This window comes from Tenrec ecaudatus, chromosome 2 (genome assembly GCF_050624435.1).
Source record: "Tenrec ecaudatus isolate mTenEca1 chromosome 2, mTenEca1.hap1, whole genome shotgun sequence".
Classification (NCBI taxonomy): Eukaryota; Metazoa; Chordata; class Mammalia; order Afrosoricida; family Tenrecidae; genus Tenrec; species Tenrec ecaudatus.
The window spans coordinates 149,983,792-149,997,307 of record NC_134531.1 but is presented as its reverse complement, the minus strand read 5'-3'; the positions used below and the strand labels follow the sequence as shown (position 1 = coordinate 149,997,307).

Sequence of the window (13,516 nt, the reverse complement as noted above, 5' to 3'; positions counted from 1 at the left end):
AAATAACAGAAAAGAGAAAGAAGTAAATCCAGTCATGGAATGTTCTTCTTCAAGACAAATCAACTCACTGGCAACCGTATGAATGTCTGTGAGGAATACAAACCATTGTAATTACACCACCACTCAGCACTTGTACTGCTCTGGGAGTGCCCGGCTCCTCCCTACAGCGGACGAGGCAGAAACTGTCATGAACCCCATTTTACAGAGTGTAGGAGACTGGGGCCCAACGTGCTAAAGAAGGTGCCTCAATGTCCACAGTGGTGGGGAGCAGCAGAGTCAGGAGGCATGCCCGGACACGGTGCCTGTAGCCCTTCCATTCTCCTGTAGTGCTGACTTAGGTCTATGGCAATCTGCAGACTTACAAAGATGCATTCACTCCTACTTTCCCACACTCACTTCTGAACTCCTTAAAGACAGGGTCCATTAGATCTTCCTTAGCTTCCTAGTCCCCGGTAGGCACTGTACACATGCTGGCTGCATGAGCGACACGCCTTGACATTTGCGCCTGATTAAAAGAGGGCCGAGGGTGGTAGCAGCAACTCGAAGTTTATGGGCTGTTACCATGTCTCGTTCCAGATGCTAAAATGCAGCCTTGCATTTAATCCATGCAGCTGCCCTGGGAGGTGGGCACGAGAAGCCCTATTTGACAGATGAGTAAACAGAGGCTCCATCTGACTGACTTCAAGCAGAGCTAGAGCCTGCAGCACCCTTAGTGTACGGCTCGCCGCAGTAAAAAACAGGCTGGACAAGGGGACTTCAAAAAGTGAGTGGGAAACATTGCATCATCTTTTAATTCAATTTCCCCAGGAACTTTCTGAAATCCTCTCGTAACTTTAGAGCCCAGTAAGTGGTCATTGCACAGAACTTAGAAAGCCTGAGAAGGTGGGAATTGGGGAGACAGATCTGATGCAAATATGATGATTAGGTTTGGCTTGTCAGGATAGAAATGGTTATCAGTCTCTAATTTGTTCATCAATCCCAAATATTCATAAGGCATGGTGGTAGGTGGAGCAGTAAGGGGAGTAAGAGAAGGCCCTGCTCTCAGCGCACGCTGAGAAGCAGCCCACTGCTCGGGAAGACAGTAAAGATCCTGAGGGAGCCCGAATAGAAGAAGGGGTGCAGGAAAGCCTGCGGCGGCTGTCAGGGTGCACTAGGAGGCAAAGGGCGCAGGGGCTCGCCGGCCTTGCAGTCTCAGCAGTACTGCCTCTTGGCCTGTCAGGCCACCCGGATAGGGAAGCTGGGAGGGTACCAAGACAGTCAGTTCTCGGACCACGGAGGCCAATAGCTCCGAGACCAGCCTGAGCAATGACCTCGAGCAGTCAGGTGACAGGGTTGGACGGCCATCATGCCGGCCCTGAGCAGCGGGACTCACGTTTCTCCGTGGCCTGCGTGGCGTGGAAGAGTGTCAGGGGCCTCTCGCTGCAGGAGGGGGGCTTCGAGTCGCTGCTCTTCTTCCGAGACAGGTGCAGCTGGGTGCCGGTGAGCGCTGCGTCCGGCGCGGTGTTAAATATCTGCAAGGCAAGTTTCAGAGAAAGAGAGGTCAAGAGGGCGCAGGTCTGAATCAGTTCAGCAAGAAGAGAACTACAGGGGTCCCCAGCATTTACTTAGGATGGGATTTTAAACATCTCTAGGAACTGGAATTGAAAACCAAAATGGAAGAAGACACTCAAAAGTACAGCCAGGAAGCTCCTTAGAAGCAGGGACGGCGAAAGTGGGTCTCAAGTACTTTGGATGTGCTATCAAGAGAGCAGCCCCTTGAGAAGGACACACTGCGCGGTAGAGGGGCCCCTCGACAAGAGGGACGGGCACAGGTGACAAGGGGCTCAGATGCGAGAAAAGACGTGCTGACGGCACAGGACCGGGCCCTGGGTCCTGCTGCGGCGCATCGCGGGGCCGCTAGGAGTTGGAACCGAGTCAATGACACCTAATGACATCAGGAGCTGGCATGAAACATTCCTTTTTGGAAGCGAACAGCCTTGAGGTTCTAACCAATGCTACTCGGGTTTCACCGGCTCTCGGGGCGGGGAGGACGCAGCGGAGGTGAGTAGAAGTCATGTCTAGTAACACTACATTGTTTGTTTTTACATTTTTACTGCGGTGCAATATCTGTAACAAAACATTTGCCATTTCAACCATCTTTACAGGTACTGTTTGGTGACGTTAACGACACCCACCATGCTGTGTAACAACCACTACTCTCTGATTGTCCATTATCCCCGCCCCCACCCCTAACAAAAACTCTGGCCCTGCAGTACTTAAATGTTTTTGGACTCTGTGCCAAGGACCTACTCATCAATGACCCTCCACTTTTCTTCCATGTTTGGTATTTCCTAGCTCTTGACAATTGCTTCACGGCCTTCTTAGACGTGAAACGTGTGGTTAGGTGCCATGCCAGAGAGAAGCCTTCCAACCCCAAGCTGCAGGGGGCGGGGGGGGGGGCTTGGAGTCCCTGATTTCCCCAGCAGTGACCTCCACCGGGCACTCTTTCATCCAGCCTTTCCTCTGATGCTGAACTGTCCTGTTGTTTACAAAGGAGGAAAAAGGTTCCTACCTCTCCCCTCGATGACAAAAGCAGTGTACCAACTTACAGACTGTTTGAAAAACCTTGGAAAAGTTATCTAGAAGAAAACAAAATCAAAAACCCACCCCCAGACCCCACAATGCAGAGGTGACCAATGCTAGCATCTAGAGCAGGGCTTCTCAACCTTCCTCTGGCCGCGGCCTTCATGCAGTTCCTCATGTGGTGGTGACCCCCAACCATAATGTTATTTTTGTTACTACTTCCTCACTGTAATTTTGCTACTGTTATGACGCTGGCAACTCCTGTGAAAGGGTCGGTTGACCCCCCAAAGGGGTCGTGACCCACAGGTTGAGAACCGCTGATTTAGAATCTAAATTAGGAGCCTTTTTCTTTTAAGCATTTCTATTTTTCTTTCAAGTCCATGGTTTGAAAAAAACAATGAGAAAATTCTGATAGAGAAAACCACAGTAACTTTTTATCCCTCTTCCTGCAGATAAAAGTGTGGCAGAATTCAAGATCTAAATATTGGTCTGAGTGGCTAAAAAAAGGACACAAATAAAATGAAAGTGGACCCGGCATCTTTAATGACAAACAAGTTCATTTCAAACATGACATATAACAAATGCGCTCACAACAACGGCCAGCATGCATATGGTGCTCAGGCTCCCCTGCATGGCGTGCTCTCTGGAACCAGTCCATGCATGATGGGAGTCACGTGGAGCTGCTCAGCAGCCTTGCATAGCAGGTTCTGCCCTCACCATTTTATCACAAAGAACTGAGCCACAGAGAGGACGATTCAGTTGCTACCATTACAACTGACAACACAGGTTTTTGTTTTTCCCCAGATGGCTTCTGGAATGCACGCAATACCAAGAACACCAAGGGAACAGCCTGAGCGGCAGAGTGGGTTAAAAGTTGGGCTGCAGACTGCAAAAGGACCCCTATGTGCTCCATCCCCACAGATCTTTTGAGCACGTATACCAGGTGAAGGAGGCAAACGCGGTCCTGCTGCTGCTGTAGCACCTGCATTCCAGAAGATTCCATTTAGTGCAACTCTGCCCAGACAGACTTAACGGAGTTAGGTGCTTTGCATGGATTATCTCCTCTAATGGCGTTTGGAAGAACGGTGGTATCATATTCCTTATTCCTGTGCCCTACTGGTTCCCTCATCACGCATCAGACCATGTTCCTCTTCATAAAGAAATCTTCCAAGGATGATCTGTAATGGCTACCCAACGCCCCCGCTAGGCTGAGCAATCATGATCCCGGGGGGCCTCCGATGGTTTGCTCCTGGATGGTCTCTGAAAAGTCGTTGGCTTGAATCAGCTCCCTTTGCATGGGGAAACCAAAGTCCTGGCATTCTGCTTCCAGAAATAGAACAGCCAATAAAACCCAATGGAGTTGCTCTCCTCTGTAACACAGGCATTGCTCTGAGTTGGAATGGACTCAACAGCACCCAACAACACACTGAGCTGTCCAAATTTACTGATCAAAGCATATTGTTTGGTGCTCGCTGCCTTCTAGATATTGTCTTTCCCAGTTATAGAGGCATATACATAGGCATGGACAGATGTAAGTATATAACAATAAGGGATATAGGTCTATGTACATACATTTATAGGTTAAGAATGAAGGTAGCAGATGGACATTGGGACTCTACTCAAGTCTTTCCTCACTGCAGGAACACTTTGTTCTAATATCCCGGCATTCTGTGATGCTCACCTTTCTGACACGATTTCTGAAGACAAAATGGTTGCATAAGCTAATGTGGTGAAGAAAGTTGATGATGCCCGGTTACTACAAGACACGGGGTCTTAAAGGCTTGAAGTTAAACAAGTGGCCATCTACAGGGAAGCAAAAATGCCCACAAGGTATCAACGGGATCAGGTATCCTGCATCAGAAGACCCAAAACAAACAACCATTTTGATGTGAACCAGGGGAGTCAGAATGGAAACCCAAAGTTCATCTGTAGTCCACTGGACATCCCCTCACAGAAAGGTCACAAGGAAGGCACCAGCCAGCCAGGGTGCAGTGTAGCACCGATGAAACACAACATTTCTCCAATTCCTTAATGCTACCCGGCCCTCATTATCATGACCCCAGTTCTATTTTACAAATCTGGCTAGGCCACATCATGTATACTGGTACAGATACAAGCTCTCCACATACAGAATCCAGGACAGATAAACCCCTCAGGACCAATAATCAGAGTAGCAATACCATGAGGGTAGGGAGGAAGGTAGAGGTGAAGGGGGGAAAAGGGGGAAACTGATCATAATGATCGAAGTCCAACAACACCCCCCCACACACACACATGCACAGGGAAACGAACAACAGAAATGTGGATGAAGGGAGACAGCAGATGGTGTAAAACAAGAAAGAAAAATAATTTATAAATTATCAAGTGTTCACAAGCATGGTGATATCAAGGGCTCTGTAGAAAGAAAATGTTTTGGAAATGATGATGGCAACATATGTACTAGGGATATATGTATTACTGTAAGATCTGCAAGAGTCCCCAATAAAGTGATTTATTAAATTAATTTAAAATTATCAATTTCCTCAATTCCAACTACATGGACACCTGCCCCTCCCCCAGAAGAATTTATTTCAGAGGACAGCACAGAATCTGTAGCTCTGGAAGAGGGACATGTCTGATCAGAGCACATGGGAGCAAATGAAGGGGGAGGAAAGAGAATGGAGCACATCCTGGTCCACCTAGCCTTGAGGCCGATATTTCCGCTCAGAGCAGTTAATCCACAGAGAGGGCCACATGGCCAGCCCCACTATGAGACACGACATCCCTCACTGACCCATAGCCCTACACAGGACAACACTGGAGACACAGGGTGGGAAATCTGATCCCACTACACCGAGGCAAAACACTAAGGTGTGGAATCGAACAGCAAGGGGGAACAGAGCAATGAAGTCCCCAGGGAATACCAAAAATAGACTTTGGGGCCAGGGCTTGATGCCCCAACAGACTCGACTGGAAAACACTCCTAAAGGCCAACAAATAGTCCTTGAACTAACTACAAACTTTTCTTTCTTGTTGTTGTGTTCTTTGTCATTGGCTTGTTGTCATTTTGTTTTATTTTGTTGCTTCGTTTTGCTCTGTCTTATTTTTGTTCATGTTATTATCTCCGCAGGTCTGTCTAAATAAGATAAGCTGCATGAACAATCTAGAGGAGAAAACAATGGGACTGACAGTTCCGGGGGGACATGGGAGAGGAGGAGGTGGGGGAGAAGGTAGTGGTGTTAACAAACCCAGGGACAAGGGAACAACAAGTGATCAAAACCAGTGGTGAGGAGGGTGTAGGAGGCCTGGTAGGGCATGACCAAGGGTAATGTAATTGAGAGGAATTACTGAAACCCTAATGAAGGCTGAACATGATAGTGGGACAAGAGGAAAGTCAAAGGAAATAGAGGAAAGAGCTGGGAGGTAAAGGGCATTTCTAGAGGTTTAAATAAAGGCATGTACATACGTAAATATATTTACATATGACGATGTGGAAACAGATCTATATGCATATATGTACAAGTTTAGTATTAAGGTAGCAGATGTACATTGGGCCTCCACTCAAGTAATCCCTCAATGCAAGAACACCTTTTTCTATTAAACTGGCATTCCATGATGCTCACCTTCCTGACACAATCGCTGAAGACAAAGCAGGTTCATAAGTAAATGTGGTGAAGAAAGCAGATGGTGCTCAGGTATCAAAAGATATAGTGTCTGGGGTCTTGGAGGCCTGAAGGTAAACAAGCAGCCATCTAGCTGAGAAGCAACAAAGCCCACATGGAAGAAGCATACCAGCTTGTGCGATCATGAGGTGTTGAAGGGATCAGGTATCAGGCATCATCAGAACAAAAAAAAAATCATTATCATTGTGAATGAGGCGGAGTACGGAGTGGAGACCCAAAGTCCATCTGTAGGCAGTTGGACATCCCCCTACAGAAGGGTCATGGGGAGCAGACAAGACAGTCAGGGTGCAGTGTAGCAACGATGAAACATACATCTTTCCTCTAGTTCCTAAATGCTTCCCACCCCCTCTGTTCCCCCACTATCATGATCCCAATTACAAATCTGGCTAGACCAGAGGACGTACACTGGTACTGAGAGGAACTGGAAACACAGAGAACCCAGGGAAGATGATCCCTTCAGGACCAGTGGTGAGAGTGGCAATACTGGGAGGGTGGAGAGAGCGATGGGTTGAAAGGGGGAACCGTTTACAAGATCACAAGGATCTACATATAAGCTCCTCCCTGGGGGACGGACAACAGAAAAGCAGGTGAGGGGAGACATTGGACAGTGAAAGATATGACAAAATAACAATTTATAAATTATAAAGGGTTCATGAGGGAGGGGGGAGTAGGGAGGGAGGGGAAAAATGAGGCGCTGATGCCAGGGGCTTAAGTGGAGAGCAAATGTTTTGAGAATGATGAGGTGAATGTACAAATGTGCTTTACACAATTGATGTATGTATGGATTGTGATAAGAGTTGTATGAGCCCCTAATAAAATGATTTTAAAAACATTATTAATTTATAAAGAGGAAAAGAAAATAAGACATAAACCAGACACTGTCTTTCCCACAGGGAGACAACAACACAATGAGCAGCAAGCGGACGGTGGTGGCACCTTCACCAGCGATGGTCCTAGACAGACCAGTCTCTTTTCCACGGTTCTCTCTCCACTGTGTGTGCATTGAAGAGCAGCAAAAGCTGGTCAATGGAAAGCAAACTCTGAAGAATTATAAGAATTCCGGCCCAAACAGCTGCTCTTCATGGGTTGGCAGCTCCTTGGGTCCCAATGATGCCAGCCAGCTGGCTAAGTCTGTCTCACTCCCAAACACAGCTGTCTGAATACAGCTTGATCATATCTTCTCTAGGGCGATGCATGCTTTCAACAAAATAAATGGACTCGCTCCCTGGCTGAGTTCAATTGGGGCTGGGGGTACAGGGCGGAAGGCGACGCAGCAGCAGCAGCAGCAGTAACAGACTGGGTACCGAGGCGTTTGCCGGAGCCATACAGGTCCCGAGCCTGGACGCGAGCCTCGGCAAGGGGAAGAAACGAGAAGGCTGGTGATGGTTGATCATCGCCAGCCTGCAGCTCTAGGACGTTTTCTCCTCATTTTCTTTGCTCCCCAAACAATGCTGCGTGGTGGCTGCTCCAAGGCGACACCCTAGTCGGGCACCATCACCGTCACTATTGCAAAAGAGTTCTCACTTCATGTGTTTGCACCTGCCAGCCACGGTGCTGGGTCCTTTTCCTGACTTATCTCTACACGGGGGTCATCTCTGCACACCCAGCGATGGCCCTTCCCCCACGAGGTTTCCTGCCAGCAGGGTGGTAGCAGGACAGAAGTCCCCTCGGGGAGTCCTTTCTAACAGCCACAGCCTCCAACCACCTCAGCGGTGATTCTGCTCATCCACCCCGGCCAATCTCCTCCACAGAAACCAGCATCCTGAAGCCACCAGATGGACTTCGACGAACGCTGGTGTCCATTCACGTTCTTCCGCCTCTGGCTGCAAGTGCAGCACCTTCCTCCATGCCCCGCTCGGGAAATGAAGTCACAGCTAGTGACAGGCCTGATTCTCATGCTCCATCCCACCCCCGCACCCCTTCCGTCTGGCCTCCACATTTTGTTTCTCCTTTCTTAATGAGCTACAGAGAATGGGACCTGTTCCCTATGGCACTGGGAGTGGGGGAAATGTACATAAATTGTCAACACAGCGCGACAAGGGCTCCGTCCTCAGAACTCAAGCAAACACTAGTGAAACAAAGAGGATCGACAGCGAGGAGGGACCAGGGGCTTCAACAGATGTGTGAAGGATTGTTTCCAAAACAACGCTGATGCACAGCAGAGTAGGAAGATAAGTGGAAACACAGAGGAGGGAGGAGTTCATTCTGCTCATTGACTGTTTCCTCTCAAAGAAGCACTCATCGGTCTGTCCAGCACCGGCCCTTTGTGACTGACCAGCGGCTAACTTAAAGGTTGGCTGCATGAATCCGCTCAGTGGCTCCCAGGGCAAAGAAGCCTGGGCTCTGTTCCATAAAGCTCATAGCAAATCCCACGGATCATTTCAGCTCTGTAACACACGGGGCGGAGGGCCACTGCAACAGCCTAAAACCACCGCAACGAAGCCCAGATCTACATGAGGGGTAACGGTTGGCCCTTTTGGCCCTGGGCAAGAGTGACCTCTGGCCAGCCAGTTCTCTGGTTGTCAGCGTGGTGGGAGGGGGGGAAGGAGAGGTGGTCAGGGCCAGACTTCTGAAGAGTGCCAACAGGGCGGTTCTCACGATCAGACCCAGTGCGGGGCCAGTTAGCCCCCCGCCCCATTTACCGTGCCACACCCGGGCAGCCTCGCTGTGGCTGCACAGCGTTTTTGCAAGCTGCAAATCTGAGCAGACAGACCCTAAGTTACTTTTGTTCATTTAACTGATCACCGAAACTTGAACACATGCAAAAAGCCCATAAAAAAAACACCAAACCATTTGCTAGTGAGCCCATTCTGCCTCGGGGTGAGCCCGCAGGTATCAGATTTGAAGTGCCTCAGAGAGGTTTCAAGGCGCTGACCTCTGCAGAGTAGACGGCCGGACCTTTCTCCCAAGGTTCCTCAGGTTGGAGGTTGAGAGCTTCGGTGCCAGGGCTCCGGACATGGTGTAAAGGCTGTGCACTGCCGAGCCTTTTTCCAGCCAGCCAAACATCTGCCTCTGGAATACTGAACCTTTGAGTTGGAATTCTGGTGAAAACCTGAGTTGTTGCCACTATTGTAGGCTATTCCAATCCTGTTTGAGTTTTGAGGAGACGATTTCCAGAGAATCTGATGCAGCACTGAACAAATGATCCTGCTCGGGAATGAAGTCACGAGGACATACAACCCAAAGCAATGAATTCATGGAGCCCTACCCTGAGGCTGGAACCATCTACTCATTTCAAAGTGATTTTCCAAATTTACCCAAGGGTATCCTGTGCTCCCCCCCCCCCAGGGCCCAAGCTTACCAACTAAAGTCCAGAATGCCTTGGACATACACATTAGGAAGATTATAAGCCTGACATAACTACTGAGGAGTTCGCTTGTAAAATACAACATAAATCTGGGTAACCCTTCCAAGTACTCCCAATTTCAAGCTTCCTTTAAGTGGAATTAGCAGACCCATAAATATGAAGCTACTGTTTCCTCCTAAGTCATGGGGCACAGTAGCCAGGAGCTCAGTTTCCGCTGTCCGAATCTGAGTCCTGCCTCTTCCTCAGTGGGCCAGCCTACAGCTAAACCTACAGGCACCAGCACAGACTGCCACCGACATCATTGCTGTCAGTACAAGACAGAAGGACCTGTGGGTAGAAAGCAAACAGGCTTTGGAGCTATACAGACTTGGGTTCAAATCCTGGCTTTGTAATCTACTGGTTCTGTGATCTCAGGCACCTTCCTTAACTCCTCTGAGTCTGTTTCCCTTCTGCAAATGGGAATCCAATACCTGCCTTTGCCAAGCTGTACAAAAGATAACGCACATAAAACTCTTAGCACAGCTCCAGACAGAGAACAGGCAGGCAGGGTCGGTGGGTGGTAAAAATAACAACACCTGTAACCAAGCTTCGTTGAGTGCTTTTGGTACAGTCCAACCTGCAAAAACCAGAGCCTGCCAGAGAAGGAAAATGCATATCTGTCCCCAGTGAAACCAAGCACAGAAAGGAGACAGATTGGACCCCGCCAGCCTCTCAAAGGGAGAAAACTCGGGAGACCTGGAGAAATGAGTCATTGAGTCTCGCAAGTATCACTGGATTTGCTTGGGTTATTTCCTTTATTACTATCGTTAGTTTACCTTTAAGCACACAGTGATCCTACCCGGGAGACATCATTACTCTTGCTGTGTTGGAGGTAAGAAACCGACTCACTGGGATGAACAGCTTGCTCAGGGTTGCCCAGATCACAGAGGCAGCTGGGTCAGGACCTCGGCATTTGACTCCATGGTCTGTACAACGGTCTTTATGTTGCTGTGAGTTTCCATGGAGTTGGCTTTGAGCTCTGCCAGCCCTCTGGCCCACAGAACAAAATGCTGCCCGGTCCTACCCCATCTTCCCGAGCCTGCGCATGTGTTTAAGTAAGTCTACTGTGGCCGCCACCGTGTGTTTTAAGTGCCTTCCAAGCCACGAAGGTCACCTACAGTCCGGTATCAGACAGTGCTCTGTAGAGATCTAGAGTTGGTGATCAATAGGCTCATTTTGGGAAATGGACCATCAAGTCTTTCCCCCTAGTCTGCCTTGGACTCACTGCTCTACCTTGAAACCTGCCCGTTACAAGGGGCTGAGAGCAACACAGGAGACACCATGGTACTGCAAAGTGACAGATGTGTGGTGGTATGATCTAAGCCACGGGACAAAATGAAATGCTCTTAAATGCTGGACTTTGGTGGATCTAGTCACTCCCTCTCTGTGACCTTGACTAAGCTATGGAATTCTATGGCCTTCAGACTCCTCATCAGTGAAAACCTAGCACAGTCCCATTGCAACCGCAGATGCTATTTGCAAGACACCTACTGCATGGTTTGGCATTCAGTGGAGAAGCCCTGGTGGCGGCGTGGGCAAGTGCTTGGCTGCCAACGGAAAGGTTGATGGCTGAAACTACCAGCTGCTCCCGAGGAGAAAACGTGGAAGTCTGCCTCCATACCGATGTACAATCTTGGGAATGGTTTGGGGGAGTTCTACTGCAGCCTAATGGGTCCCTATGAGCCAGAATCAACTCAATGGCAGTGGGTTTGGTTTTTCTTAACTCAATAAAAAAAGACCTACAAAAGCTGGAAAGTAAGTGTAGACTCAACAACAAATTGTTTGCTGTTTGGCCACAAGGATTTAATTTGAAAGTGTGAATTTAATCTTGTTCTTTGCAACACACCATCCTTAGCTTCTTATAGCAATGGCCTGCGTTGCTGTCCTCTTTCCCTCATGTTGCCTGGGAAGTGCACATCTCACGGACCCACCGTGGCCACTGGCCAGCACTGACACAGAGTACTGCTCGCCATGTCACGCAATCATATTGATCCCTATTCCGGTTCCATCTCGCGTGCTCCCGCCGTTTAAAAGGGTGAGGAGTCTCCCACTCTCATGTGTGCTTTATTCTCGACCCACTGTGATTTTTAAGGGAGGAAGAGTTGGCCATGAAGCAGAGCCCCGGCTTCAGAGCCTCAAGCCGCTCGGAGCTGATACATCAATGGCAGAGACCCAGGGATTTCAAGGCAAAGAGTGTTGTCCATGCAAGCGGACACTTGGCATTTTCTTGAGACACAAATGCAAACATCAGGGTCCCAGATAGCAGGGGGGTGGCTTGCTTAATCAGAAAAGCATTTGCTTTGGGAAAGAGAAATCAGAAGGAAGGCACGCAGCTCGTCCTCACATCAGACCATGGCGTGGAGGGCTGCGCAGGGCCCTAGCGGTCAAAGCTCACTCAGGGCCCCTCGCCTAAGACGACCAGGCCAGTCTTAGCAGGGCTCGTTCACTCTATGAGTTAACAAGCCAAATTTAGAGCGTGTCGCTGCAGAGAGGTTTTTTAAGGACAGTTGGAAATCTGATGTCCTGTTGATATCAGCATTTTGGCCGAGGGACTGGCAATTTGGAAAATGGTTTGGGGAGTTTGAATAAAAATCCCGTTAAAGAAAACAATCCCATTTAGTAGTTGAGGGTGTATAGAGACGGTCTGGGTGATCCGTAGGAGGCTGTGACTTCTCCTGTCGCGGACAGGGTTGTTCCTGGCTCTCGGTGTTGACACAGAGGAACAGGCTGAAAGAAATACAAGTCTCCCCTCTCCTGTGGGGCACATAAAGGCGCTTCACAATGAAAATAATGACTGGGTCCCCCCTTTCTACCCCACTTTCCCTCCACACTCCCTCCAGGCATCACCACTCTCACCACTGGCACTGAAGGGATCATCTGTCCTGGATTCCCTGTGCTTCCAGTTCCTATCTGTACCAGTGTACATCCTCTGGTCTAGCCAGATTAGTAAAGTAGAATTGGGATCAACCGATTACAAGGATCTACATAAAACCTCTTCCCTGGGGGATGGACAACATAAAAGTGGGTGAAGGGAGATGGTGGACAGTGTAAGATATGACAAAATAATATTTTATAAATTATCAATGGTTCATGAGGCAGGAGGGAGCAGGAAGGAAGAGGAAAATGAGGAGCTGATATGGGCTCAACTAGAAAGAAAACATTTTGAGAATGATGATGGCAACAAATGTACAAATGCGCGTGGCACAATGGATTGTGATAAGAAATGTACAAGTTCCCAATAAAATGAGTGGGGTATCTTGGTTGATTGGGGCACATAGTTGTGATCAGAGTCACAACCTTATCAGATTAAGGAAGTGTATCTTACACAGCTCTTGCCATTCAAAGTCAGACCAAACCCTGTGACAGAAGAATCCCTGCCCAAACTACAAGCTTGATTAGAATGAAACCCAACAAAGGGAGGACCAAACACCACACACTCAGGGCCCACGGAGAGGAAAGCAACAAGCAGATGAAAAGTCAATGAGCAATTCACGCAATGAGAAACTTCATGACCAAAGATCCAAGCAGACACCGACAGAGCCTGCGTCGCCTCCCTATCCATGGAGTAAAAGCATCCAGGCACACTGTTGTGGCTGTTACCATGACTATTCATTCTGCTATCAGCAGCTGCTTAATACATTAAAGAAATGAAATGCAACTTTAGACACAACTCTGTTGCCAGAGCTTTTCAAATCAACTGCGTTTTCCCAATGTGCATTTCCGCACAAATCCCACCAGGGGTACAATACATGTCAATTCCATGAACACTTGTGTTGAAGAACAGAAACACAGTTTGGTGGGCCCAAATCAACTCAAATCAAGACTACTGCATTTTATTAAGACTAAGCTGAGTCCAGGGCATGTGATACTAACTACTTCAAAATTCACACTTCTTGGAGCTTCAGGAGAAGACTGAGTACTCAGTTCCAAAGTAGTCATGAAGAAA

At 48.5% G+C, this 13,516-nt stretch overlaps 1 protein-coding gene across 3 annotated transcripts in view; it reads right to left on the bottom strand.

The window, feature by feature from the left end:
* Nucleotides 1-13,516, bottom strand: part of ARHGAP26 (Rho GTPase activating protein 26) — a 522,575-nt gene that overhangs the window by 107,231 nt on the left and 401,828 nt on the right. For all 3 annotated transcript variants that reach the window (XM_075541756.1, XM_075541758.1, XM_075541757.1), the window contains exon 19: nt 1,373-1,511. In XM_075541756.1, coding sequence (XP_075397871.1) covers nt 1,373-1,511 — 139 coding nt within the window. The remainder of the gene's footprint in view (nt 1-1,372; nt 1,512-13,516) is intronic.